This window comes from Plasmodium vivax, chromosome 14, assembly GCF_000002415.2.
Source record: "Plasmodium vivax chromosome 14, whole genome shotgun sequence".
Lineage (NCBI taxonomy): Eukaryota > Apicomplexa > Aconoidasida > Haemosporida > Plasmodiidae > Plasmodium > Plasmodium vivax.
In genome coordinates, this window is record NC_009919.1 from 270,488 (window position 1) to 297,794 (window position 27,307).

Below are 27,307 nucleotides of genomic sequence, written 5' to 3' on the forward strand. Positions count from 1 at the left end.
TCTTTTTTTTTTTCCACCCCCTTTTTGCAAAAATATAAATAATCAAGCTGCAAGGAAGTGGTGGCCCTCGTTTGCATCTACCCTTGCGTACATAAGCACCCGGGCAACTTCCATACGGGTTCTTACTTGGCTATATTCCAAAGCGTGAGTTTTGTTAACCCAAGAAGGGGAACGCACACAGTGAAACGGCAAGGTTAACAAAGCGTACAACTTCGTGGCGCCCCTTTTTTCACAAGCGACCTTCAGAATATACTTACAGTTGGTGGATATACGGACAAACATGCAACATGCACCTTTGTAGGATCCTTTATTTCGCTTGACCCCCTTGTTATAGCGCCCACAGTGCATATAAGTCCAATTGGGGGGTGATGCCTCGACGGAACTATAACTGTCTGAAGAGCCTTCCTCCGTGCATTGCTCCCATGTGCCCTTCAACCAAATGAAGGGACCTTTATAGAGCTGCCCCCAACTGGGCAGTATTTTTATTCCCTTACTGTTCTTCACTCCTGTGAGATATGTACAGCTACTTCGTCCTCTTTCAATCTATTTAGTTTTACTGTGTTTTGTGCTGCTCTTCAGTTGTTAAGTCAAATGGGGGTTTCCATCCAAAATGTAAACAAGGGCATCCCCTTTCTGCAGATTGTACACTTAATGGGACAAAAAAAAAACACATAATTGTTCACAAACGGTACGAACTTTTGCGGAAAAAAAAAAAAAAAAAATTTGCTAGATTTGCACTACTTAGACGAATGTTACATAGGACAAATAAAAAATTAAATAAGTTAAAATAAAACCCTAATTTTTAATAAACGAATGGGAATGCAACAAAATCGTAAAAACGTAAAGCATTTTTAATTCTTAACATCGCCTTAGAAAAACAAAAAAAAAAAAAAACTCCACTGGAGAAGAATTTGCTGCTAAATCGAACTGTTTAAGTCTATACTTAATGTATCTTTTTTTTTCTTCTCAATTTTTACGCAACCATTTCTTCTTATCAAATATTCGTGGTATGCGTAAAAATGGGAACTCTTAAAATTTGTGCAATTTGCGAAAATTTCTGCAGTTTGCGCAAATTTTCAAAGTATATACAAGTTGAAGGTACCACTCCATAACACGCGAAGCGTCTGCATGTACATTTGCATGCACAGCCCACGCGCATAAAAACGTACAGAAAAATTAAACACAAATAAGTGTATAAATATAAATGTTCTTATGCTCAAAGGCTGTAATTACCTCCCCACGAGCGCGTAAAAAGTTTGGACTGCTCTTGTCTGGGGAGGGCATTCCCCCTCGAGGAAATCACTCGCGAATACGAATATTCCTGCATGTGTAGGTGAGCACGAACACGCGTGCTTGGCCATACGTATGCATGTATGTGTTCACCTGTACATTTGCACATTCGCAATGCTGCCGAGGTGAGGTCAATCTCGCAGTGGAAACATTGCACGTGAAACAAGTTATGCCCTACGTGCCTCATAAAGGGGCGCCCGTAAAAGGTGTACACACAAGCAGATCTCCCTTTGCGTGGCGGCACAATGTTTTCAAAAAATTTCGCAGTTTATGTTTCCCCTCGTGAAGTAATATATATACAGGGGGGGGAAACGCAAAGGGTTTCGCGAACGTGTGAGAGCCGCTCGCCGAAATGTCTGTGCAACGATTTTGCCAAAGGACGCGCACAGGTACGCATTATATACATATATACGTATATATATACATATACATATTTATTTGTATCTGCTACGCGCACATGCGTGGTATTTATCGCGCGAGTGGCGTAGTGAAAACCGCACCAGTGTATTCACCGCTGCGTTCACCAGTGTGTTCATCGCTCCTTAGTTTCCCACGCAATTTTTCATTCTTCATGAACGAGAAAAATGATGATAAAAATGCCTACCGTTGCTTCCTCTTAAAAGGGCCGTTTACAAACACATTTGATGCAATACTGAGGGGGGAAATTTTTGTGCAAAAGCGCGATCGAATAAATGGCACCTTTAAACCGCCCTTTGTGGGCCATCACAAAAGTAGTGAAGAATAAACACATTGGAAGGAAAATACTTTACCAAAATGAATAAAAAATAATTTCCTTAAAAAGAGTACAATACATTTTTACACAATCGCTCCTTCTGAAAATAAAGCACATGGACAAAAAATAAAATTTTAAAAAAAAGGAAAACCAACTATTTCGTAAAAATGAATAACGCCTTTCTTTTTTCCCCGTTTCCTTTTCCCTGCCATATGTTTGCTTTCACACTGTTGAGAAAAAAGGACAATACAACAAAATTTTCACTCCCCCAATAGGGGCATTTCAACAGCCTATATATTTCTTATGAACCTTTTTGTGTCTTCTTCTGAGAGGAAACGAGAAATTTTCATACATCGGCATGCGTCATCCACATGTGGAACACCTTTCCGCCCTATTAAAAACTCCATTCGTGTTAAAATTACGTAGCTGGCGATTTTCCATAAGCACTTGCTGGTTCCCTTTCTGCTTATTCATTTCCCCATTTTTCGCCCTTTGCTGTACCTTCATGAAATGTTCAGGAACACTAAGCGCCTCCATCTTGCTTACATTTTTGCGCATACAACTTATGCGTGCGGGAAAAAACATGTTCACTTAACATCCACAAAATTTTCCAACGCAGAAGAGGGGGAAGGTGAAAACTGCTCTTCCGTTCGCATAATGGAAGCATATATATGTATATATAAATGTCCTTAAGCGCACGCACAGTTTGGAAAAAATGACAACTTCGCTGCGTGGTGAAGATCGCCGCTTCAGCGCATCCCTTTTTGTGCTTCACAATTTGTATGCCCTTCAAAATGAAAGGAAAAAAAAAAAAAATTCCATATTGCCGCTACATTTTGTTATAAAAATAAATATGCTCCTGGGAATTTTCCCAACCCACTTTTTACATCGTTAATTTGAAAAGTTTGCCGTTCCTTCCCTGTTTACCAACGCTGAAAAAAGCGCTCTTTTTTTTTCCCCACCCACAATAAAACTGCCGTAATAGCGTAAAAGCATTACAATTTTACATTAACGTGAAAAGAAATTACTTCCTTTCTCACAATTTATGCTAAGCTATTAGCGAATATTTATACATTTACATACGTATGTACATTTTACTTTCGTCCCTTTTGCAACAACTGATCCGAACATTTCTCCTGCGCAAATTTGAGTGAAACATCCCCTCGAAGAGAAGGAAGAATAATCGTGACATTACTTCTCTTCGCAAGTTAAGGGAAAAAAAAAAAAAGAAAAAGGAACGATCAATAATGAGGTGGATTTAATTCTACTGGTAGAGTTTCCACCCGCAGTCTTCATCTTAGTCGAGCGAATCCTTAACACAAAAGAATCTCAAAAATGTCTGTCCCAACCTTATCGAATAAGCCAGAAAACATCGACCTGCTTGTGCTGGCGCCCGGAGAAAAAAAGTAATCGAAAGAACGAAGTGAGATGCGCATATGTTGATCAAAGTGTGGAGAGAGTGCGGTGTAGAAGCAAACGACTCAACAAAAGAGGGGAAGCAGCACGAAAATGTGTTCTGCGCAGAGCGTTTGGAAAACTGTCCTCTTAACGAAATGGTTTAAGCTTACGCTACATAACCATGTTGATCGTTACTGCTTCGCTTTGAATGGTCCCCATCGAAGTGCTACCCCCCGCTTTTCGACTTTCAAATTGGGAGGCTTGCCAAGGAGAGAAATTGAGACCGTCATTCTGAGCTCGTTTACATGATCGTGCTAATGACCACAAACTTAATCGCTCGCATGAGCACCTAAATGTGATTCCCACCGCGCGAACAACTTTCATGTAGTACCTTCCAAAAGAAAAAAAATAAAATAAAAACTGCTCATCGTCCCCACCCCTTACATTTCAAATTTCGGCAGAGTCAGTTGCGAAATATCGGAGAAGGGCGATTGCAATATATTTACCATAAAACTGGAGGACCACACCATAGGGAATTTGATAAAGCAGTATGATACGTTCAGAAAGGGGGGACATCCAGCCGCGCACATTGTGTGCCCCTTTCGTGTGTGTATTTATCGCATCTGCGTTGTGTCTCCACGCACGACGGAGAGAAGCCATTCCTGCCTGATAATCGCCTTTTTCTTCCCCCCATCAGGGCACTTTGCCAAGACCCCAAGGTCACGTTCGCAGCATATAGACAACCGCATCCTCTGCAAAACACCATCGAAATAACCATCAAGCCGAAGGGCTATGCGGGGGTTAAGTTGCTTTCAGATAATGTGAACAGTTTGCTGTCCGATGTGTCCCAGCTGAGGGAAACGTTTAAGGTAATCACGATAAATGGAAAGAAAAAAAAAAAAAGGTCCTAAGTAAAGACCCTTCAAACATATATAAGCAGAAAGGAAAGATATAAGCAGTTTTTTTTTTCTCCGTTTGAACTCTCTTTTGTACCATTTTAATAGCTTTACATTGTCCCCACTCACACTTTTTTTTTTCCCCCATCCCTTAGAAAAAGGTCCAACGATACAAGGACAAAAGTGTGTATTACGCAGACGAGTGATGTTGGTAATTCTTTATGGAGTTTCTTACGCTATTCCTTTTTGATAATTTGGATTATGCTTACGCAGCACAATTTTTTTTTTTTTTTACCCCCCTTCTTGAAGCCACGTTGCGTGTTGTACATATGTATACGCATCAACCCATATGCGAGCGTGCGTGTAGGCGCGTACACATACAAATATGCTCAAACGCTGGCGTTCTATTTGTGTGAAAATTTCTTGTTCTACACACCCCACCCCCGTACAATCCCGTTCCCTCATAATTTTTTTAACTCTTTTGCTAAAATTTTTTAAGCTACGCCATGTTTGTTTTTAAAAAGAGTATCATACACACCTCATAGTGCTGCTCTTCCGGGGGATAACCAATCAGCTGTTCGTACGCGCGCAGGAGCATGTGTATGCAAACCTTTGCGCGCATTCTGCACTTTTGCGAACAGAAGATGTAATCTTTTTTATTTTTCATTTTATGATTTATTTTTTTTGATTTTTTCTTACCTGTGCAAGGGAAGCAGCTGGCATGCGCTAAAGCCACACATCATCGTCGCATGAGCGAAACTTATGTACACAATTGTGCAGGGGCTTTACTGTGCTTCCCCTGCACTTGAGTTTTTGTTTCGCTAGCACATGCACTGCACATTTGTATACATATAACCGTACGTATGTATATATTTTTTTTTTTTTTTTTTTTCAATCCACCGAATTAACCAACTCATTCCAATTTTTTGATCTGTTAATTTGCTTAAAAATAAATGTAAAAAGTTCCCCTGCTTGTGCGAAGCAAGCATTAAAAGATGCTTTTGTGAAATTCCCGGAAATGCAATCATAGCTGTATTGTTTGTAAACTCCAAAGTGTGCTAAAAAATTTGGATGACGTTTACGCAGAGGGGGAAATTGCTCGAAAGGAAAAAAACTCCACAGCATGCCTTAGCACATGTGCTGTGGGGACGGGACTTGTTGAGCCACCCAGGGGAGGCCCCGTACATGTGAATCAGCTCGAGGGCTACGATGTAGTGGCCGCTATACAGTGGCAACTTGGAAAAACCAATTTGATCCCATCACCAGATCGAATTTCCCCCCCCCAAGGGACACCCATTTTTATAGCTACTGCACTTCGACAGCTGCTCCTACCCTTTTGTGCGCCGAAGCAGACGTAGTCCCGAAGGAGCCTCGAAAAAACAACCCCCAAAATGAAAGACTTATTCTTCACAGACATCAACAGCGCTCTCATCCTGAGACACTACGACAACAAACTGCTTCTCGTCAGCGGAAACAAAATAAAATTTTACACCTACGAGGAAATCAAAAAGGTGGTTCGCGCACAAAATATTGCCATATACGGCGTCGATTATATAAATAAAAATGAAAAAATTGTGCACATTTCGAATAACGTAAAGTTAAAGTGCCCCCTGCGAATTAGTGAAGCCCGTTTGGGAGGAACGGACATCCCCCCGTTCGATAACGATAGTGGCATAGCTACAGAAGGGAAAAGGGACCACACCGACAAGGGAGGCAACACACCTGCAGAAAATGCAACCTCGCAGAACGCACATGAGGGTGACCCCCACAATGGCGATTCGTGTAATGGTGCCCCCTACCCCCATAGTGATAACCTCCCCAATGGGGATGCAACAACTACCGGAGAATCGCACAGCGCGAACAATACGTTATCGGATAACCCCGGCAAGAAGGGGAACACCTCCAAGGGTGCAACAAACCACGTGTGCATCGCCTTTGAACACGGAAATGTGTGTATCTTCTCAGAAGACGAAGCTAACAAGGAGTTTATTTACGAAAAATTAATATATAGAAAAGTATGCGACATTGTTAAAATTGAAATGTTCGCAATTAATAACAATTTGAACTGCCTAATTCTGTACAGGGACTACACCTTAATTTTGTATAAGGATAGGTACCTGAGTTCTGTTAAGCTGCCCACGCATGAGTATGCGTATAATTTCTGCCTGAGCACGAACTATCAAAATATGGCCGTCTTCAACCACAGCAGTATGTACATATATGACCTTTCGAAGAAGGACCTCTGTATGGACGGCAAGGGGGATGCGAGGGCAGAGGGCGGGGCACACGAGTCGAGTGGGGTGACCGGCAGTGGAGTGAACGACGCTGGGGGGAGCGGCGTTAGCGGTAACAATGGGAGCACCGCCAACGACGCCACCCCCAACAACTGCGTGGAGGTGAAGAACATCTTCGACCTTTCGAAGAACTACAAAAATATCCTGAATTGCGACTGGCATCCCAAAAACCACTGCATCTCCCTGTGTGGGAAAAAGGCCGTGCGGTACCTAACCATATACAACTACAAGGTGTACGAATTTTCAGGCGAAGAAATTCACGAGTCTTTTATTAACGCCACCAAGTTTATCACCATTTCGGATAATGTAATTTTACTGACTACGCTAAGTTGCGCCGATTGCCTCTTCTGCGTGTGGGAATTCGAACTGGAGTACTGCCTCTACAAATTTAAGAGCGAGTACTTGATTTCCCATTTTGACCTGTCCTACTATAATGACCATCTGCATATGTCTATGCTAGCCCAGGAGAAGCACCTAGCCAATGTAAAACTGCTGGGGAAGAAAATTTTGCAAAAAATCGAGTGGAACGATTCAGAAAAGGAGGCAAGTAGCGCTGAAGAAGAACACCAAAATGAGGGGTCCAACTGGGAGAACTCCACTGCTGGAAAACCAATTCATGTGAAGCAGAACGTAAACAACATTGCTGACATTTTGAAAGATAACAATAACTACCACGTGGAGAGGAAGAAAAAGCTCAGCGTGAAGAGCACGTCCACCTTTCCAAATGAGCGAAGTAAAATGAGCAGCGAGTTACGCACAGGGAGCAACGATAAGCGAAGGAATAGCGATTCGTATTCGGGCGACCTGTACCTTCATTTGAACAATGTAAAAAAGAGGAAAAAGAAAATATTCACCGATGACGATGAGGAAAGCAAAGATGCATTTATCAACATGTCGCATAAGAAAGTTGCGCGGGATCGAGATGCACACGCACACGCAGATTCACATGCAGATGAGCAGAGCAAGAGGGAGGACAAGCAGGATGAGTACTACGAAGGTAGGAAGGCAGACAAGGACAGCGACTACCAGTACAATAGCGACGAAAATGAAAAACGCATTTCGCATGGCAAAAGGAGACACGCCAACCGGGTTGAAGAGGACAATGAGTACAACCCGAAGGAGTACAATTTGCAAGATTTTATAAACAAAAATAGAGATGTCATACGGAATAGCAGTAAAGGGGGGCAGAATGGAGACCCACTTTTTGAAGACAGCAATTATCTGTTCGATAATGAAGATGAGCAGAAAAGCGTAACGGGCTTTAACACCTACGTTAAGGACAAATTTGACCAACTGAGAGAGCTAAAAAAGGAGGTAGATTTGCTGCAAAAGCAGATTAGTGGCTACACAAAAATTAATCATGACGATTTTATTGTGCTCTGCCCAGGGCTATGCGAAGAACCAGAAAATATAAACGACCAGTGGTGCATGTTCTGGAATGATATAGGACATATAACAAAGAAAAAAGAGGGAAACAAAACCTACATCTATGTATACCTTTTCAGAGGGGAAGATGTGGGGAAGAAAAAAATCACAGATATTTACAACGTAACGGCAGCATCGTTAAGTGCCTACGGATTCGCTTTAGCATCCAACCCGTATGAAAAATCTTTCTCGAAAATTAACAGCATATTATGTTTTCACAATTTGAGGGATAATGTCATTTGGAACAAGTACTTACCAAATGATGAGTTCATCAAAGGAGTAGCCAACGGAAATAACTTCGTCGCCATTGTCACATCTAGTAACTTTCTAAGAATCTATTCTACATATGGGTATATAATTAACACTTTTCTCTTGAAGGGGTTACCCGTGGCTATCTGTGCATATGACTACCTCCTCTTTGTGATCACTTGCCAGTACATTTTTGAAGGCGTCTCCACGTATAACATAAACAATGTGTATAATTGTACGCTCTACAAAATTAATGAAAATTTTACCAACTTGAAAACGAACAAGTATAATACGTACCACATAACAGTACTTTATGATGACGTTTTGTCTCTCCCCTCATGTCATTACTTGAATTGGGTTAACATGTCCAATTTTGGCATTCCATACGTTAGGGATACCTCCAATTTCATATACGGTTTATACCCTCTTTTTAAGAGCAGCACCAACCATATTGTGTATGATTGGGTCCCCGTTTTCGACTTTAACAATTTGAACAAAGTGGAACCCACGGAGAGGAGGGCTGCCATCCATAGCGCAAAACAGATGCATGGCAACATGAAAGGTGGTAACAAAAACACCGCTACTGACGCGCAGCAAGATGAAGATGAAAACGATGAAAATGAACCCAACCCGAATGGTGACAACCCAGATGATGATCTCCTTTCCTACAGTGAATGCACCTACTACCCTCTCTATTTTGACAATTTTGAGCAAATCTCCGTTATCAAATTATATAAAAATGAAATAGAGCCTAGGTCGAACAAGATAGAAAGCTGCTTAGGTTACAACGTGGAGAAGAAGTACATCCTCTCGAACGAATGCAACCTCATTAAGTATGAACGATTTGTTAAATTGATACAAACTAATCCGAACCTCTCCCTAGACAACGATTCCAGCAGTAGCGAATTTACTTCCCTACCTTGGGAGCAGTACGACGAATTGCGCTCTCGAGTCGACCTTTTCTGCAAACAGTTATTTGCTAACATACACTATGACTACATGAATGATGGTAAAAATAAAAGTGCAAGTGATACCCTAAAATCGCTAAACAAGTTATACGATAAATGGATCATGCGAATGTTTGCTATACTCAAAAATGATAAGAAGAATCAAAAACTAGCTGTCAAAACGTCTAGGTTATTCAAAAATATTAAAAATATGATGCTCTCCATAAGCCTTGTGGATGACGAATACAGCACCCTGCACAGCGAAATTACAAACGAATATTTAAAAAGACAAATAAAAGACGAAAGCTACAAAAATTTTGAAGAAAATTTACATTACGATGAAGATTATAAAGACGACGAACAGAAACGGAAAGAAATATACGAAAAGTACTACCACAATAATCAGCACCTGTCCGAGGATGAGAAGAAAAACCTACCGGACGTTAAGCAAACGAATCAGCAGTACGTCAACGCTGCGAAGACGCAAGTCGAACATAAGGAGAAAAAGGAAAGTGGGTTCCTCGATAAATTCTTTACGGGTGTGACCAAAAATCAAAGTGTCGACAACCTCTTCTCGCAGGAGAAAAAAACCACGCAAATTAAGAAAAAGAACACCTTGGAGAGTTTCTTCTCCGAGCTGAAGGAGAACTGAGGAGGGGCGGCAGCGATGGGAAGGGGGGTGAAACGAAAGTTCTGGGGAGTGCCCCTTCCAAAGTTAAAGCAGCACGTTTACAAATAGGCACATGACCACGTTGTGCATTTTTCTGTCCATTCCTCGGTGTTTCTTTTTTTTTTTTCCTCACCCGCTAAATCACGCATGTTTTGCTATTTACCCCCTGGATGGCTCCTCCGTGCCGAATTATAAAGCCTCCCCTTCGAGGAAAACCTTTAGTGCAATTCGAATTAAACGTTTTACGCCTCCGCGTCGTTTTTGTTTCTTTTAAGCAACTCTACTATTCTGCTCGCCCAAACAGCGGCGAATCTGAAAGGAGTGCCCAAACCGTTGTCGTTTTCCCGTTTTTCTAATGCAACAGGGGAGACGCATTGCACCATCCCATTTTAAACACGCACGTAGGTACGTTGGTAAATCCTTACGCGTTACGTGCGCACCACGTGGCCGCTATTCTTCATAGAAAAGAAACAGTCCCCGGGGCTTAGTTTGACTCAAAAAAAATAAAGAAAAATTGGATGCAATTATGCTCTGCAAATTGCAAATTGCATATTGCAAATTGCAAACTGGTGTGTTAGCGCTGCTGAGAAGGCATGCCCCCCCACTTGACACGCTTGCCACCTGGCTATCCCCGCATGTACAAAAAAACGCGACATGAAAAAGCAACAAATGGTGAATACAGGAAGGAAAATAATATAATAATATAATAGTATAATAAATGTGTAACCAGTTGCGGGCTGACTTCCCAAGCTGGCCATTCGACCAACCGCTAAAAGACGCTCACGAAAAAGCTTCAAAAGCATTCGCGCCACCGCGAACCGTGCGCGCTGTTACAAAAAAAAGGGATAATCCTCTCCAGATTAGCAGCTTCACCCACGTGAGATGCTCACCCGCCCATTAGGCAGGCTCCATTGGGTCCAAAATGTACTTCTCATCCTTCATTTTCCTCTTGGCTAATTTCCGCACCGCGGTTTGCATTAGCCGTTCCTGTTTATTCTTGCACTTAAAGTTGATAATGTCGAAGAGCTTCCTCTCCTTGAACCTCCTCCTCTTTGAGGACATCTTCGATTTCATGAAGGGGTTCTTTATGTCATAGGCGATTGGGCCATTTTTCTTTAGAAGGCAACTTGTAGGCGAACCGAAAAGTTTAAACGACGAATCTTCGCTTACTTCATTTGAATATTCAAATTCGCTCAGGTTCTTTTGGATCATCTCGAAGAATTCCTTTTTCGGTGTGGAAGTGTCCTTTTTCGGTGTGAAATCGTCCCTTTTCGATGTGGAAGTGTCCTTTTTCAGTGTGGAAGTGTCCTTTTCCGCTTGCACCTTGGTGCACTCCGTTTTGTCTTCACTTTTTAGTGTACCCTCTTGAAAAGGCTGACCATCTTTGACCCCCTCTTCTGATGAGTCACTCGAGGGCGGTGCACAACTCTGTTTTAACTCCCCTGAAGCTCCATCATCCACAGAAGCCCCCTCCTTTTGATCGGCCGCTTCACTTTTTTTCCCCCCATTTTTCTTTCTCATCTCTAGTTGCTCCCTAATTTTGTCGTAGTACTTAATCCGTTTCTGAGTGACCGGGTCGTAGTACTTATTAATAAATGACTGCAGCCCGTTAATGTAAAAAGCGTTGTTTTTAAATTTTTCATGCACAACCTCTAGTATGTGAAAATACGAAAAGACATTTTTAAAATTAAACTTATTCTCCGTGATGGTGAAATTTACATGCCTACTATAATTATACCTGGCCTCTTTCTTCTTAGACGAATACCAATAATCAAACTGGTTAAATTTACGTCCCAACTTTCTATTTTTGTAAATATTTTTAATATTTTCATATTCCTTTAATATATTTTTATCGTACTTAAAGTACTTCTGCTCCGGATCTAATTTGCTTAACTTTTCAGTTATCATTATGTAGGCACTATGTTTTTTTTTTAACTTTTGATTTATTTCATTTCTTATTCTTCCCTTTCGTATCCTCCTTTCCAGGGAGTTTTTATATTTGTACTTGAATTTTTTTGTCATAAATAATTTGGACCCCTCCTTAAACCTACTCTGTGTGGTTAAAAAATGAAATCTTCTTTTAGATCCCCTTTGGTGGAACGCCTTTTCTGCGACCTTATTTGCTCCACATGTATGCAAAAAGGCTATTCCGAGGTTTTTCATAAGTTGGGTCAAAATTGTAAGTACAATGTTAAAGGTAATGAGTGGAAATCTCATTCTAACGTCGCTGAATGTTCATTTTTTGTCCCCCCTGGTGTTACACGCCTTATCCTCGCTGGGAGGGAGGCCCAAACTACAAAGCAGTTGCATACGCGATGCTGTACATCGGTGCGTACACATGCGGGTATCTCTTTCTCGATGCTAAAACGTCACTGCTCATGTTCACCCCCGCTTAATTTCTCCCTGCTCTGAAGAAAAGGTGCTGCTGTTGGGTCCTTTTCCTCGTAAAAATGGCTTTGTCTAAACGACCCCTTCTTGAGCATCTCTTCGCATGTTTATCGTAGGAAAATGTTTACTTCCCCCCCTTTGGCCTCCCACTGGGGTGATTAAACACGGAGCGGAGAAGCGGTACAGCGGCGAATGTGACAAAGAAGAGCTCGCGATCGTACGAAAAGGGGAAAACAAAGCGGAGGTTCCCTTCAGCCCATCATATCCACGCACACCCTTGTTAATGTGCCACGCAGGGAACCTATGCTGCTATTAACCCCAGACATGCAGTGCGCTCTGAGGCGAAAAAACACCGAGTACACATTTCAGCAGCTGTAAAGTACTATCTCATCAGTAGGTGCTTCAGCAGGCATATATTCGGAACGGAGGGGAGTTATCTTCTCTGCGAAATTGTTTTCCCTTATAACAACTCGCGTAGCGGTATGCGCCGCGCCACTGGAACACTGCTTAACTTTGTCAGTAAAAAAGTTCTTACGTTTTCAAAGCGGATTGGCGGTGTTCTCCAGATAAGCGGCGAGGTGCTTCTTCACACAGAGGGGTAAAAAAAAAAGAAAAAATAAATAAGCAACCACTAATTTGTGACCCTCTTTCAAACGCAAAAAGGGGGCTCGCAAAGGGGGGAACTATATTCTCTCAACGAGTGCGCGAATAGCCGCTTCCTGCCTACACGCAAATGAAAATTGTGCATACGGTGTGGCAAACCCGTTCGCGATTTGGCGATGGAAAAAAAGGGGAAAAAGAAAGAGAACATTCCAGCGACAGGAAAAGCAATGGCAATGGCAGTCGCTTAGTAGTCACAGCGCGCACAAGCCACCCCCCTATGGCCAGTACATCTGCCTACCCACCTGCACGCACGCAGCCCGAGGGTTAATCCTCCAACCGAGGGAGGCACTAAACCTGCGCGCAAATATCTACCAAGTGTACCAGCTAAAATGGGAAAAATTAGCAGCGTGGTCCCTTTTCACCCCCATAATAAAAGTACTCACAAAAAATGAAAACACAGATGAGGGGAAAAAAGAAAAAATGACTCCCAGGTACTACTTCTACACTAAGGAGATTACACATATCTTCTGGGGGAACCTACTATGCAGGCGTAACAGAGGCTTACTGCCAACGGAAGGGAGCCTTCTAAACAACCCCATTGGAAGCATTTCACGATTTAAAATAAAACAGACCTGTGCTAATCCAAATGGGGGTGAAGAAAGGCAGAACAGTTCCTCACCTCAGGAATTTTCAAACCACACGCTTCTCCTTCCCAAGCAGGAGAAAGGCTCCACAAATGGCACTCACCAATACAGAAGAATGAGCTACATCGTTGGCAGCACTTGCGAACTTAGGCCAAAAGGAGGAAACTCATTCTTCTGCGAAGATAAGAAATTTTTCAGTGGAAGAAGTGGAGGATTGAAAAGAAGGAAAAAAAGAAAAGATGAAAGAGTTATAAATACCTGTGCAGGGAAAAGGCTGGAATTTTTTTATCCCAAGAAAAAGAGAAGACAAAGAATTGGGCTAATCCAAAATAGCAGAAAAAATATAGTATACGATAACGTTTTGAAAAGGTTCCTAGTTTATTATTACAAACAGGGCATTCAAGTCTTTCGAAGTTTCAGCTGCAAAAAAAAAAGAAACTTCGAGTCAGCGAGGAACAAAGCTATAATTCTGTCCAAGCAGTACAGCAAAAGGTATAGTAAACAAATCGGCAGGGAACAAAAAGCTAACAAACCCCCCCTTAACATCAATGACAGCAGCAATTTGAGTGCAAAATATGATCACAATTTGGCAAGAAATGTAAAAATTGTACCTGATAAAAATAAAAGCGGATATAGGGGCGTCTTTTACGACTCCTCTGAACATGCTTACATTTGCGTCTATAACGAGGCGGGCATAAGAAAATTTCAAATTTTTAAAATTCAAAATAATGACTATCTTGAGGCCTACAATTTAGCCGTCATGTGTCGCCGCTACAAGCTTTTTAAAAACTTCCAATTCGTTTCGCAGCGAAATCGGATACGCAGTGGGCGCATACACCTTAAGTGATGTTCTTGCGGTGGGGACTGCACCCTTGGGGGGGCCCACTCCCTGCTTGTTTCTCCTTAGAGAAATAGCGCCCTTTTATCCCCCACTGGGCTAACGCGCGAGGTGTAGAGAAGCCAACCAGGAAACGTGTCACCTTTATGTAAAACCCTCTAATTGGGGGAAGACGTAGGCATGTTTTTCCCCCTTTACTTCCCCCTTTTCGTTTCCCAAAATGGGCATTCAAAACGATGCTTTAAAAACCCGTTTGTGAATTATAAGTCATACTTAAATTTAGAGTGCAAAAAAGTTGTTCAGAAGTTCTGAACGGGCGGTAGGTTAAGTCGCCACGTTTTTGCGTCAGCCGGGCCCACTTTTCGAGCAAGGTGTGAGGAGGCTTCTTCTTAGGAGCTCCTCGAAAAGGGACCCATACAAGCACACCCTTGGTACTTTCCATAGGGCATAAAAATGAAGGGGCATAAATTTACAAAATCTTCATACCTACGTTATTACATGCCACTAAACGGCTGGGCTACTCCGAGTCCGATTTTATGCTGTGCTTCTTCGCCATAAGTCGACTTACCTGTTCAAGCAGTAAATTATATTTTGTCCCTTCCAGGTTGTCTTTTAAGAAGTCCATTTTGGCTTTATGTTGATCTTCGTCGTTTATTTCGAGGACGTGCTTTGCGCAGCTTTCTCCCTGTAGAAGTGGCGAAAGGGGGGCAAATTAAAATGGCGGCGGTGGGAAGGGGTGACCGGGTGATTTATTTCTCTCCGCAGGGCTAAGGGGTGCCCCTGGATAGGCACACATAAGCGCATCACGCGTATTTCCTACAAAACGCATAACGCGCATTCCCTGCAAACCCCATCACGCCCATTCCCTACCAGTGACTTAAACACCTGAACTGTGTTGGAGAGGGCCAGGAGGAGGTTGTCCAAGACGAGCAAAAAGTTGGGCTCGCTTTCCTTGTAAATGCCGGGGCACCTTTTAAACATGTTCCGCAGGCCCTTGAAATAGTACCGGTGAATTTCCACCGAAATTACTGTCATGGGGGGGAGCTTCAAGTAGGGAAGCAGGCCATACACAAAGGATACACACTCGTCATCGTGCTTGGACAGGTTAAAAAATATCTGGTAGGAAATGTTCTGCAAACTGTTAATCTCATCCTTTAACATATGTTCATACACCTGCTTAAAACACTCGGCCATATTTTCCCTCTTCAGGATTTCATAAAAATTGCTTATTTCACTCATGTGTAGCATAAAATAGTAGGTGCTAAAATCGATCGCCGCTTTTTCCGGCACAAGGATGGTCTCCAAGTACTGCTTCTTATTTGGCAGGTGGAAAAATATTAACAACACATAAATTTTGCACGCGTAAAAGGATATGTTCCAATTGCTATGCACAAAATTTGACTTGACCGAGTTCATAATTTTGTTCAAAATATTTTTTATATTAACATCTGGACTGCTCAAAATGTTCGACAAAATCATAAAAATCGTTATGGACTGCTGCGGATTTGTCTGTATATTAATATTGTTCAGCAAATCGTTGATCAGCAAATCCACCCTGGAGAGTTTCTTCTCCGAAATGATATTCAAAATGTGGATAATTTGGTTTTTCAATTTTTCATTACTCAGCGATTTTATTATACACGTTTGCAGTTGCGGAATCAGGGGTCGAATAAAATTGCTGCCCTTCCTAATTAGCACTTCGAACGTTGAGAAGATGTAAATTTTGGCTTGCTCAATATATTTATTGGTTAATACTCTTATTAAAATTCCAGATACCTTCAAAATTTGGGGGCTGGACACCTCCTTACTGGTATATAAAAATATCATCCTTACGATGTCGATTGCTTTAATTTTTACATTCGGATTTGTTGAGAGCAATATTACATGCGTGCACATGCCTACCAGGGAGGCGAACAATTTCTTGCTCATATTTAACCCCACAATTTCGTATTTCCCATCTGGCACTTGAACAAAATTGCTATCACTGCTGTACTTGTTTATAACATCGTGGAAGGTCTCCACATAGGCGCAGTTACTATCCAGCACTTTTATCACCTCAATTAGGTACACATATATGATGGACGCGATTTCCAGCACCTTCTTGTTGATATCTATTAGGGCATATTTCGACATCATGCTGATGTAACTAATTATTCTATACGAGTTTAGTATGTGCGCCCGTTTGTTTCTTCGCGTTTTGCCCTTATTACGGCTGCCACTCAAATCTGTCACATTTGAAGGGTTCACTGCTGGGGAGTCATTACCCAGTGCTGAGATGTCCCTTTCGTTTATGATATCCAGGAGGTACTTAAAAATGGAGAGAATGATTTCCCTCACTTTGCCACTTCTCTTTGTGCTTTCGAATTTTTTCAGTTCGGCTAATTTGCCTGCACTGCAAATTTTGGCGTAATTATACGTGCAGTTCAAGTCTGTGTTGTCTCCCTGCGCGGTGTTCCCATCTGAGGGATTTTCCTCGTCTTCCCATTTTTCCAAACTGGCGTAGGACAAATCTTCCGAGCTGTCGTTTTTTCGCAACTCCGCAAAGAGGATCTCCGTCAGTGTGTCCACATTTCTGTCGCTTATATTTTTTAGGAAGCACTTAAGGGAGATTATAATGTCTGGTATTTTCATATCCGTTTGGAAGGCTCCATTGTCCTCTTCCGCTTCGGGTTCGTCAATGCCGTCCAGGTCTTCCTCCTCTTCTTCCTCCTCTTCCTCCTCATCTTCGTCTTCTTCCTCCTCCTCATCCGCCTCCTCACCCGCTTCTTCCTCCACCTCTTCCCCGTCCGACTTGCCCACTTTTAACTCCTCCGTAGGAGCAGCGGCCTCCTTCTTCCAGCCCCCCTGATCGTCCTCACCCATGCTGTACGACGCAACCGCGGCGTAGTTTTTCATGTCAAAGCCGTGGCTCCTAAACTCCCCCAATCCGCGCACTATCAAATTGATGAAAATGTGCACAAGTTTTTTAAACAGCACAGAGTAGCTGCTCAACTTGGCGTACGAAACGTAGGACAACAGCTTCATCTTCGCAGCGCTGTATGGAGGTACCAAGGCCTTATCCACAATAAGATCAATGACCAATTCTGTGTGCACATTCAGAAATATTTTAATGCTCTTAAAACTGATATACTGCTTGGAGGTGAACCTTTTCAGGCTATTCCTATTTTCACTGGCAATCAGAACGTCATTTACAAAGTCGTTAATGATGCCCTTCAAAACAACTTGGTCAATATTTTTTAGCAAAAAGGAGAGTAATTTTATTATATCTCCTGTGTTCTTGTGATTCGCCAATTCTTTAATCATATAAATGATGTTATGCACATGAGCAACAACCAAATGGTGGTACTTATTTTTGGAAAAAATTTCACAAAATCCGAGAGAAATTCCCTTCCTGATGGAGGTATACTTGGTCGTCTTAAACTCGTTCACCATATTTTCTAATATGCTTTCCAAATTATTCGAGTCCGTCTTGAAAACTAAATCGCTCAAAGCTGACGCGCTGATCACTTGCTTAGAAGTACTCCTGGATGATAAATTCTGCGTGATCTTTTTTAGCAGTATGGGCCACATTTCCTGCAGTATTCTCTTATTTACGTAGTTCTTATAAATACTATAGGCGGTTTGCCTCACATTTACATTCTTGTCATTTCTCATTATGCATATGAGGGACAACATGAAGTAAAACCTCTCGTGCAACAGGTTCAAAGTTTCTATGTCCTTTTCTTCCTTATTAATTTCTATATTTTTTTCAATCAGTACATTGAGCAAGAGTACAGTGTCCTTTCTAATTCGCCAATAACTATTATATATCTTATTTTCTATAAACTTCAAAATGAGCGACGTGTTATTTTTGGAGAATATACCTATCAGCACCTTGCATGACCTCAGGGCGATGTCCCTTATTTTCTCACTTGCGTCGTTAAGGCAGAGCAACAACTTTTGCAATATTTTTTTTAAAAATTTTTCTGTATATCTTGGGGCACACTCCGGGATGTATATGAAGAAGCCAATTAGTCCCTCCTTCGAGTTTTCATTTTTTATAATTTTCTTATCATACATCAGGTTCCAATTTGCCAAATCGTCATCTATCTGGATGCGGTAGTCATCCTCTTCGTTCTTTTCTATTAAGTACAGTCCGCTCAAGTAGGTCGACTTCTTTTCAGCATTTTTGCTCAACAGGTCGTCATCACTATCGCTTTCTTCCTCGGTGAGCGAGTCGTCCCCTTCGTCGTCTTCCTCCTCGTCTTCGTCTTCTTCCTCCTCCTCTTCCTCCTCATCGTAGTAGCTTCTCCCCCTGGATGGCCTACCCTCTTCGTCCGCTTCAAACTCGTCTTCGCTCTCGTCCGAGCGGGTGTATATTTCGCCCGCGCTGCTCTGGTCGTCGCGGTCGCCCTCGTCTCCCTCATCGTCCTCGTCCTCCTCATCATCCGCTTCGTCTTCCTCGTCGTCCGCCTCCTCATCGCCATCCGCCTCCTCATCGTCATCCGCCTCCTCATCGTCATCCGCCTCCTCATCGTCATCCTCCTCCTCATCGTCAACCTCCTCGTAGTCAGCGTCTTCCTCCCCTTCCGTGTCGCTATCAACGAACTGCACCCCATCCTCCTCGTCGTCCTCCTCCTCATCGGAGAACTCAATTGCGGCTTTGCCTTTTGCTCTCAATTTGGAGCCTTTTCCAGAGCCCCTCCTCTTGCCTCCCTTCTTGCCTACTTTCTTCCCACCTTTAATCATCTTCGCCTCCCTTTGCTTCACTTTCTTCCCATGCCTATTCTTCAGCTCGATGTATTTCTTCACATCGATGAGACGCACAACAGTAGAAATAAAACTCTCAGCAATGGTCTCTGAGCACTTGGCCAGGATGGACGACAGGCATAAAGAGACGCCGCTCTTCTCCACCGACGATTCGGTGTTAATGAGGATGTTAAAAATGTACTGAATGTAGTACAGCTTCTTATTCACATCTAAGAAGTAGCAAATATTTCCAACCGATTTGGCCGTCAGAAATCTTATCTCTGGAATGGCATCATTCAAAAGAACGATTAAAATTTTGAATATGCTATCGTAGTAGATAATGAACAAGGACTGATCACTCACCAGATAAATTAGGAAATATAAAATTTGCAAAGCTTTCTTCTTCAGATCCAATCGGATGTTATTTATTCCTTTCTTAATAACTGGGAACAGTAGGCACAGCGAAATGTTATCAATTTTGTACTCAAATGAACTGGCAGAAAAAATGTCCAAAAAATCGCACAAATGGTTATCATTTGGGGAGTAAATACATAACAAAAGCTGCCTACTTATATTCTTCATTTCACTATTTTGTATCATTTTTTCCAGCTTGTTAAAAATCCTTATGCATATTTCCCTCACTTTGGAATTCGTTTCGGAGACCAACTCGCACAGTAAATTCACCAAATTCGCCAGCGTCTGATTGTCCACATAGCAGACGATGTCAAACTTTGAAATGATCAAATGCAGGGTGTCCAAATAGGATACTACGTCTTTATTTCTTATGCTGGAATTTTTTAAGCTAAAAATTATAAAGGGTAAAATTTTCTTCAATCCGTACTGACCCAAATCATTCAGAATTTCTTCAATGACACTTATCCCAAGGACCTTTATATTGTTTACGTTATCCTTGTAGCACTCTAGCAACAATTTGAAGTTTTTTAAAATGTACGGCTCGAATTTTATCTTCAACACTTTGAATAAATATCCATAGGTGAGGTAAAAACTCTGCCTCTTAATTACATCTTCTGAATATATGTTGCAGTTTATTTTGCCCAAAATGTTGAACCTTTTCAGTATGTGCATGCCGTGTGCCTTTATGACACTTCCTAGGAGTAGGCAGCACCCTTTTCTCACTTTCAAATCCTTGTGCGTTTGAATAATGGAGAATATTTTTTCCACCAATATGCCTACGTCGTAGTTTTCCAGGTAAATCAGTCCATCTGCGCGGGCACTGCAGCTAAGGGCGTTACCGCCACTGCCACTGCTAATGTTGTTGTTTGCTTTGTCCCCCTTGCTCTTCTTCTTTCCCTTTTTCCCTCCCCCGGGTTGCGGCTCACGTTCGCCTTCTTTCCCTTCACCAGGTGGGGGTACGCCTCCACCCTTTTTGTCACCACCTCCCTCAGCTGCTACCGCAGCTGCTACGGCGGATGCTCCCCCTTTTGCCCCCTTAGGAGAGCTGTGCACCTGCCCGTCGATGTAAAACGTGACTGTTTTCTTCCTATTCGCGCTGTTCATCCTGCTAACTACCGACCATGCCATGTTGGGGTTCATCTGATCGAACTCGTCAAGCTCCTCATCATCGTACTCCTCATCGAGGTCTTCCCTATCGCTTTTTAAATTTTCTATAAACTTAGGGATTATACCGCTTATCTCTATCTGGGTAAAATTGTCCGTGTCTTTGTGCAGAATCTGTTCTATCAGCTTGTTTAACAGCTCAAGGGATTCCTTTTTCAAGTTGGCTCCTAAGCACCCGTAAAACATCACAACGACCAAGTCGACCACACTTTTGTTGTTGCTCTTTTTGTTGTCTCGATATTTGTTCAGGACTTTGTAAATCCTCTGGAAGGCTTCTTCCAACTCTTTGTTTTCATTTTTCGAGTTCTCCCTGCTGCTGACCTCCGTGGATGATGCAGAGGCGTCTGAGGAGTAATACCCCAAATCGTCCTCTTCCTGTGCATAGTTTTCCTCTTCAGATTCGTCCAACTGGTGTTTTCCACTGGGGGATTTCTTCTTCCCCTTGGCGTTTTTGCCCGTTCCACCCTTTGGGCCTTTTTTGTTGCCCTTCTTTTTGGTGGCCTTCCTTCTACTCCTAAGCAAATACTCATTATACGAGTTAATAACAGAGGAACCGCTCATAAGGACGAACTCTTTAATTTTCGAAATGTCGCTTTTTTCTTCTAAACATAAACCTAGGAGAAAATTTAAAATAAATTCTACATCGTCGATGAGGATGACAAAATGTTCCTTGGCCAGCTCTTCCATCGTTTTTAATATTCCTATTTTCCCATACTCCTTAAACGTTATATACTTGGAGGTCAGCTGCAGTAGTAGTTCCTTCGTTTTTTTCCTATTCGTCGACCCCACAATGGTTTTGCAAATCATATTTTGAAAATCGCTGCACTCTTTCTGCAGCAAATCTATTAGCTTGTACTGATCTGCGACGGGAGCAATCCCCAAAATGCGAATCATTTCTTGGCAGCACATTTGCGTCTCCGCGTTGTAATCATTCTGGAAAATATTCATATACAGGTGTATAAATTCGTTCTTAAAAATGGAGTCAAATAGGTTTGTATCTCCATTGGAATCTTCATTTCTCACAAATTTGTACAGCGATTTTATGATAACGTTCCTGCGTTTTTCATTCTGAGTTATGCAAAGTTCGAGGAGCACCTTCACATTTTTTTCACTTAGCAAATACGAATTGAAGTTATCAAGGAAGGACTCCAATTCTACGTCCAAATCGGGGTACTTTTCAAACGAAATTTGTAAACACTTGAGTGCATCTTCATCATTAATTTTAGTTTTTGAGTGGAGGAGAATTTCCAGCGTCTTCAAAATGTTGAGAGTTACGTCCTTATCATTTATTATGTTAATGCTGTGCAGCACTATGGGGAATAAAAATAACGTCAGCACGTAGGATATCTTTTCATTCATATTGAAGGAGCTGAAAATGATGAGAGCTGACCCGTCTGCTTTGTTATACTTACTTATTTTGTACAAACATCTCGTAATTTTATTTCTGCACGTTAACAATTTTGTGCTTATCATGTTTTGAATTATTTTATTCAAATAGGCCTGTGAATATCTGCTGGTCAGATCGTTTTTCAAAAAGGCCATAATTTTTTTAATAAACAGATTTACATACTTCGTATCGTAAATGTCGTCAATGTAACTCATTTTTTTAATACACTGTAGGATGTATTTATTTCGCTCCACTATTTCGTGCACTTTTATTCTTATCTCGTTTTGCTTCTTTATTTCCTCCATTTCTAGGTCTTCCTTCGTTAGCCCTTTGCTTTTATTTCCTTTTTTATCCTTCGCTGGGCTGGTACTACTGGTGGTAGCATTTTTGCTCTTGTTCAGCTCCTCCTCCATGATCATTTCCGCAGTTTCCTCATCATACATGGAGAACAGGTGCCTATTTCGCTTCACATTTTTGCTTTCTACGACGATGGTTGGCTGGTACACATTCTTGTCCACGTAGAGCGAGTTAAACGGGCATTTGCAAATTTCAATTTCGTCTTCTTTCACATTTTGTACGCTGCTATCATCTAGCATGTCGATCAGTTTGCTCGTAAAAGCAGTTAGCTTCCTTTTAACTTCCACATCGTGTAAGCTTACCAAGTTCCTTCCATCATCGGTGTTCCCCTCCTCTGAATGATTTTTCGCACAGTTCGATGCATCACTAAAGGCGAATTTTACCTTTTTGTTTTTTCTTTTCTTCTCCCTATCGAGTGCATCTCCCAAAATTGTGCTATCTGACCGATTGGTCAAAATGGACGCACTTGCTTCCCCCATCTGGCCCCCCTTTGCAATTTTCCTCTTCTCCCACGAGGGTACAATTTCCAAAATGTAAAACATCTCAATCAGATGTAAGCAGGCGCTCTTGTGCAACTCACTGTTGTAGTAATCGGAGCCCTTCACGATAAAAGCTATAACCGCATCTAGATTAACGTGGCTCAATATTCTGCCACATATATACCTCTTCATCCTTCTCCTACTTACGGAGCTCCTCAAATTTTTGTAAAATATGCACGGGTGGCATAAGCACAGCAACAAGAGAAAGTAGCAGTTGTTCCTTTCCTTTTGGTCCAGTTCAATTTTGGCCACATAGGACAAAAGGATGAATAGAAACCGCCTCAGAACGTACCCATTATCGTACCTAAAGCGGGGGCCACTGTTCCAATATAGGTAGAGATACACATAGAAGGAGTGAAGCAGCACTTGGCACACCTCCTTCTGCATGAGCAAAATGTCAAGCAGCATGTCAAAGTCGTCCACATAACTTTGGTACTCACAATTCTGTTCGTTAATAATTCCTCCCCTTTTTAAGCTCAACAAATAGGTGTGAAATTTTTTCTCATTTTTTTTTTTATACTCTGTTTTGTCGAATTTTTTTTCTTCCAAATAGTGCAACATGCACAGCACGGTGAGAAGGGCCAACATATGCATATTGTCCCTCTTATTTTTTGGGCTATCTTTTTTCAGTCCTTCCTTCTTACTGTCTAGTAGCGCATTTGCAGGAGTCTTTTTTTTCTTTTCCTCCTCGGCGTTCTTCTCCCCCAGTAGTACGGGCAGTACGTGCGACTTGGCCAACTGGTCAAAGTGAATAAAAGTGGGGAAATCTTCCGCCATCTCGTTCACATACTCTGATAGCGTCTTCTTGTCCTCCTCCAGCAGGAAGTGCAGAAGGAGCACAAGCGAATAAACGTAAAAGAAGAATTTGTTGGGGGGGATTTTTTTCAACTCATTTATATCGTACAGGTAGAAAAGCTCGCTTTGGCTGTACAAGCTTTTCCCCAAAACTTCGTTAATGTGGTTGTTAATGGAATTGCTATTGTGGTTCTTCGTGCCGCTGTTAGTGGCAACCCCCCCGGCGGCGTGCTTACTCTTCATGTAGAGAAGCAAGAACAAGTTGACCCCGTAAATGTACTTTAAAATCTGCTTCGTCAGGCAAAAGTTCACGTGGGCCTTAAAAGTGGAAAGGAGCTTTTCATTAACCTCGATGGCATCCACCAAATCGATGAAGAACAACAAACAGTAGTGCAAAAACTTGTCGTTGTTCTTTCCATATTTTTCTAAAATTTCTAAAACTAGTGGTGCAAACGTTTTATACACATCTTTATCATTTTTTAGAATACTCGCGAAACTTCGCAAAAACGTTAGACATTCCAATTTGACATCTTCATTTAAATCATTTTTCAGATAGTTCGTTATCAGATTTTTGTTGGCCAGAATAATGTCCTTTATTTCTTTGCTTCTATTGGTTGAAAGTAAATACGTGGCGGTTTTTAAAAAAGTGATCTTCTCATCGAATTTTACAATATTTAACTTTTGGTTTCTCTCGATTAGCATTTTTAAAACGGAGTCATTCTCATTATTTATGTGAAATTTATAAAACAGAATAAAATAGAGAATGTCACAGTTCTTTGCATTTTTGTTTTTCTTTATATTTATTATTATCTCTAATAGAGTGTAAAAGTGCTCCTTGGTGTACATTTCACAGTAGTAATAAAAAGGAGAGGCATTGATTAGTGCCACTTCATCATACCTATGAATATGATTGAGGATGCTCTGGAATATTTTGTCATCCTTTCCATTTTGAAAAATGTACTTAAATGATCTATTAATTTTTAGGAAATTTTCTTTGTTCGAATTTAAAAGGTTAAGAAAATTGTTGGTAAATCTGTCTATATATTTTTTTCTATCAAAAATGATTTTTTCGCTATTTTTACATAAAAATAGACCAAATGATTCTACAATTAGGTAGAAAAAATGTTTCTCCTTCGCGTACACATTTAGTATGTAATCGATTTCTTCCTCTCCCTTCAATAGATTGGCCTTCTTCCCTTCTTTCTCTTCCCCCTTTTCACTCTTACTTACGTTACATATGTTGCCAAAAATGATCATCAACTTTTTGATGGCCCCCTTCTTTAGCATACGAAATTTGCGACTCGTTTCGCTCAGCTTATCATTACTGTAGAAGAGGCTATCTAAAAATGATAAACAATTCACAAATACGTCATGGAAGCTTTTTACATTCCTCAATTCGGATGATATATCTTCGTAAGCTGAACAGAAGGATAAAAACTTCTTACAAAAAAGGGCTCTATCGAAATGGCTGTATTTGCCGTATTCTAACTTTTTCAAAATATATTTAAAAACCTTCTTTTTGGTATCCTCTACATTTATTTCGCTAAGTGTTCTGGATAACTGGTGCAGGCATATGCACAAATTGTTCTTTACATAATTGGCATCCTTCGTGAAGAACAGCAAATTAAGCAACCTAAACAGCTCCTCATTACCCCCGTTCAATATATCCTCGATGTTATTCTTAACTAGCTCTATATGCTCCCTCTTTACCTTCTCCTTTTGGAAAAACACAAATTCGTGCACCTCCTCCATGTTCTTCACCTGCTCGTGCGCATGTTCCTGCCCCTGCTCGTTCTCGTTTTCGCTGTCCATCTTCGCGCCCAATATTCAGAACACACAGGCGGATCCCCTGATTTCGCAAGGCACCCCGGAGGAGTCAGCGGGGTTAGCGGGGTCAGCGGAGTCAGCGATTGGAAAGGGGCTCCTCCTTACGCGAAGTGGGGCAGAAAAAGGCTCCACAGAATATATTTCGAAAAATGCACTTAAAATAATGCTCCAGTAGAGAACGAACACTGGGGGAGGAGCTCACAAATGGGTGTTCGTGCAGGAAACCCACAATGCCAGCTGCATGAATTGCGGATGCATCAAAAACAAAAATGTGCACGGCGATTGCGAAAAAATGAGGCAAAAAATGTGTGCTCAAAAGGTGAGGGAAAAAAACAATGGCAAAAACAAACGGGTAAACCACGCCGCGCTGAATAAAACTAACGCGAAAAACAAAGGGTTACGCAACTAATGGGCAATTTGACAAGGGAAGAAATGCAGGTGTGTGAACGCGAGAAAGAGTGACGCTACTCTCCTTATGCGTTTCACGCATGGTTCGAAAGAGCGTTACGTGGGCAAATACACAGAGAGTTGCGGTTTTTCCTACCACAACTACGCACGCGAATATAACATGGGCGTTTTTTTTCTCCACTTGTGCCAAAGTTTACACTACGATAAATGGATATTCCCCTGCACGGATTTCAGTGCAATTTCGTGGAATGCGCATATATTAATTTTTCATCCCTATGAGCGTGGGCACATAGTAACATACATATAAACACGCAAACATAGAGCTATAAATGTACACGCATATGTAGGGGGGTAAACACTTCCTTTCCTGCGGTGTACGAACGCATACCAGCGGGGGCTAAAACAGTCGTTTGTAAAACAAAGTTATGCGCTTTTTCCCTGCGCTTGCGTTTTTAATTTCTCCAGTGGAAGTTTGCGGGAAAATACGCAAATAAAAAAATAGTAAAGCGAAAAAATGGGGGCCAAAATGAAGGCACAAAACGAAAAAGTCACAACGTGCTTTCCCTTTTCATTTATCCCTGCTATGATAATTTATATCTTTTCACATAAAACATAATGCGATGATGCAATTTTTATGGGCTTCACTACATGGCAAAAATTTCACCTGAACAGTAGAACAAGTTATACCATGCTTTTTTCATACTTTTTCTTTTTTTTTTGGTATATTTTTTTTTTTTTTTCGCACGTGTGCTGTATTAGCTGTTATGTTCTTTTAAAAAAAAAAGCAGTGCAGCAAAATGTGAGGTACTTTGAAGCGACCGAAAAAGAAAAACATGTGCCTATAAATTGTGGGCATATACATTATGTATATTGTGCCTCTTCCCATTTCCTATGTGGAAATATTCACAACAACGTTTGCTTTTTAAGTGGGAGGAGGAATCTAGGGGAAAATGAAAAGAAAAAAAGAGATACAGTTACGTATAACCATGAGGGTTACACAAAGGGGTGGAGAAAAAAAAAAAAAGAAGAAAAAATCGTTTGCGGGGGTAAGTTAACAATTATATATTGTTTATATTGATAAGTAATTCGCTTTTTTTTTCGATTTTTTATTCCCGCATGGGGTTTCTCCAACTTGTTAATTTTTCATAGTAGCAATTTCGACAGTTTTGCATTCCATTTCTACAGCATCGACTGTGTGGACTTTACTGCTTGCGAATATCGGCACACATGGCATGCTAAAAATGGCATACCACAGTGCAACATAAATATAGGATAAAAAAAAAAAAAAAAGTACATCAATCCCATATTCAGGT

General features: G+C 41.4%; 5 protein-coding genes across 5 annotated transcripts, besides 15 other annotated features; 3 read left to right on the plus strand and 2 right to left on the minus strand.

Moving 5' to 3' along the window:
* Positions 1–311: 311 nt before the first annotated feature.
* Positions 312–331: a microsatellite.
* A 1,615-nt stretch (positions 332–1,946) lies between these two features.
* Positions 1,947–4,523, plus strand: PVX_122080 (DNA-directed RNA polymerase II 13.3 kDa polypeptide, putative; the record flags this gene model as incomplete). The annotated part of the gene is made up of 4 exons (XM_001616929.1): positions 1,947–3,429; positions 3,883–3,969; positions 4,119–4,290; positions 4,473–4,523. The coding sequence occupies exons 1-4, from the start codon at positions 3,359–3,361 to the stop codon at positions 4,521–4,523; spliced, it is 381 nt and encodes a 126-aa protein (XP_001616979.1). The 5' UTR covers positions 1,947–3,358.
* Positions 2,290–2,330: a microsatellite.
* Positions 4,466–4,485: a microsatellite.
* Positions 4,524–4,967: 444 nt separating the features above from the next.
* Positions 4,968–4,993: a microsatellite.
* Positions 4,994–5,708: 715 nt separating this feature from the next.
* PVX_122085 (hypothetical protein, conserved) lies at positions 5,709–9,884 on the plus strand (the record flags this gene model as incomplete). Its single annotated transcript, XM_001616930.1, has 1 exon — positions 5,709–9,884. The coding sequence occupies one exon, from the start codon at positions 5,709–5,711 to the stop codon at positions 9,882–9,884; it is 4,176 nt and encodes a 1,391-aa protein (XP_001616980.1).
* Positions 7,544–7,715: a microsatellite.
* A 915-nt stretch (positions 9,885–10,799) lies between the features above and the next one.
* On the minus strand, positions 10,800–12,474 carry PVX_122090 (hypothetical protein, conserved; the record flags this gene model as incomplete). Its single annotated transcript, XM_001616931.1, has 1 exon — positions 10,800–12,474. Exon 1 carries the CDS (start codon positions 12,117–12,119, stop codon positions 10,800–10,802), a length of 1,320 nt encoding a protein of 439 aa, XP_001616981.1. The 5' UTR covers positions 12,120–12,474.
* Positions 11,154–11,256: a microsatellite.
* Positions 11,543–11,615: a microsatellite.
* Positions 12,475–13,032: 558 nt separating the features above from the next.
* PVX_122095 (hypothetical protein, conserved) lies at positions 13,033–14,384 on the plus strand (the record flags this gene model as incomplete). Its single annotated transcript, XM_001616932.1, has 1 exon — positions 13,033–14,384. The coding sequence occupies exon 1, from the start codon at positions 13,374–13,376 to the stop codon at positions 14,382–14,384; it is 1,011 nt and encodes a 336-aa protein (XP_001616982.1). The 5' UTR covers positions 13,033–13,373.
* Positions 14,082–14,106: a microsatellite.
* A 508-nt stretch (positions 14,385–14,892) lies between the features above and the next one.
* On the minus strand, positions 14,893–25,571 carry PVX_122100 (hypothetical protein, conserved; the record flags this gene model as incomplete). The annotated part of the gene is made up of 4 exons (XM_001616933.1): positions 14,893–15,060; positions 15,246–20,326; positions 20,498–22,757; positions 22,947–25,571. The coding sequence occupies 4 exons, from the start codon at positions 25,569–25,571 to the stop codon at positions 14,893–14,895; spliced, it is 10,134 nt and encodes a 3,377-aa protein (XP_001616983.1).
* Positions 15,750–15,865: a microsatellite.
* Positions 18,878–18,907: a microsatellite.
* Positions 19,525–19,605: a microsatellite.
* Positions 20,339–20,389: a microsatellite.
* Positions 22,209–22,251: a microsatellite.
* Positions 25,572–25,873: 302 nt separating the features above from the next.
* Positions 25,874–25,911: a microsatellite.
* A 414-nt stretch (positions 25,912–26,325) lies between these two features.
* Positions 26,326–26,352: a microsatellite.
* Positions 26,353–27,307: the final 955 nt, after the last annotated feature.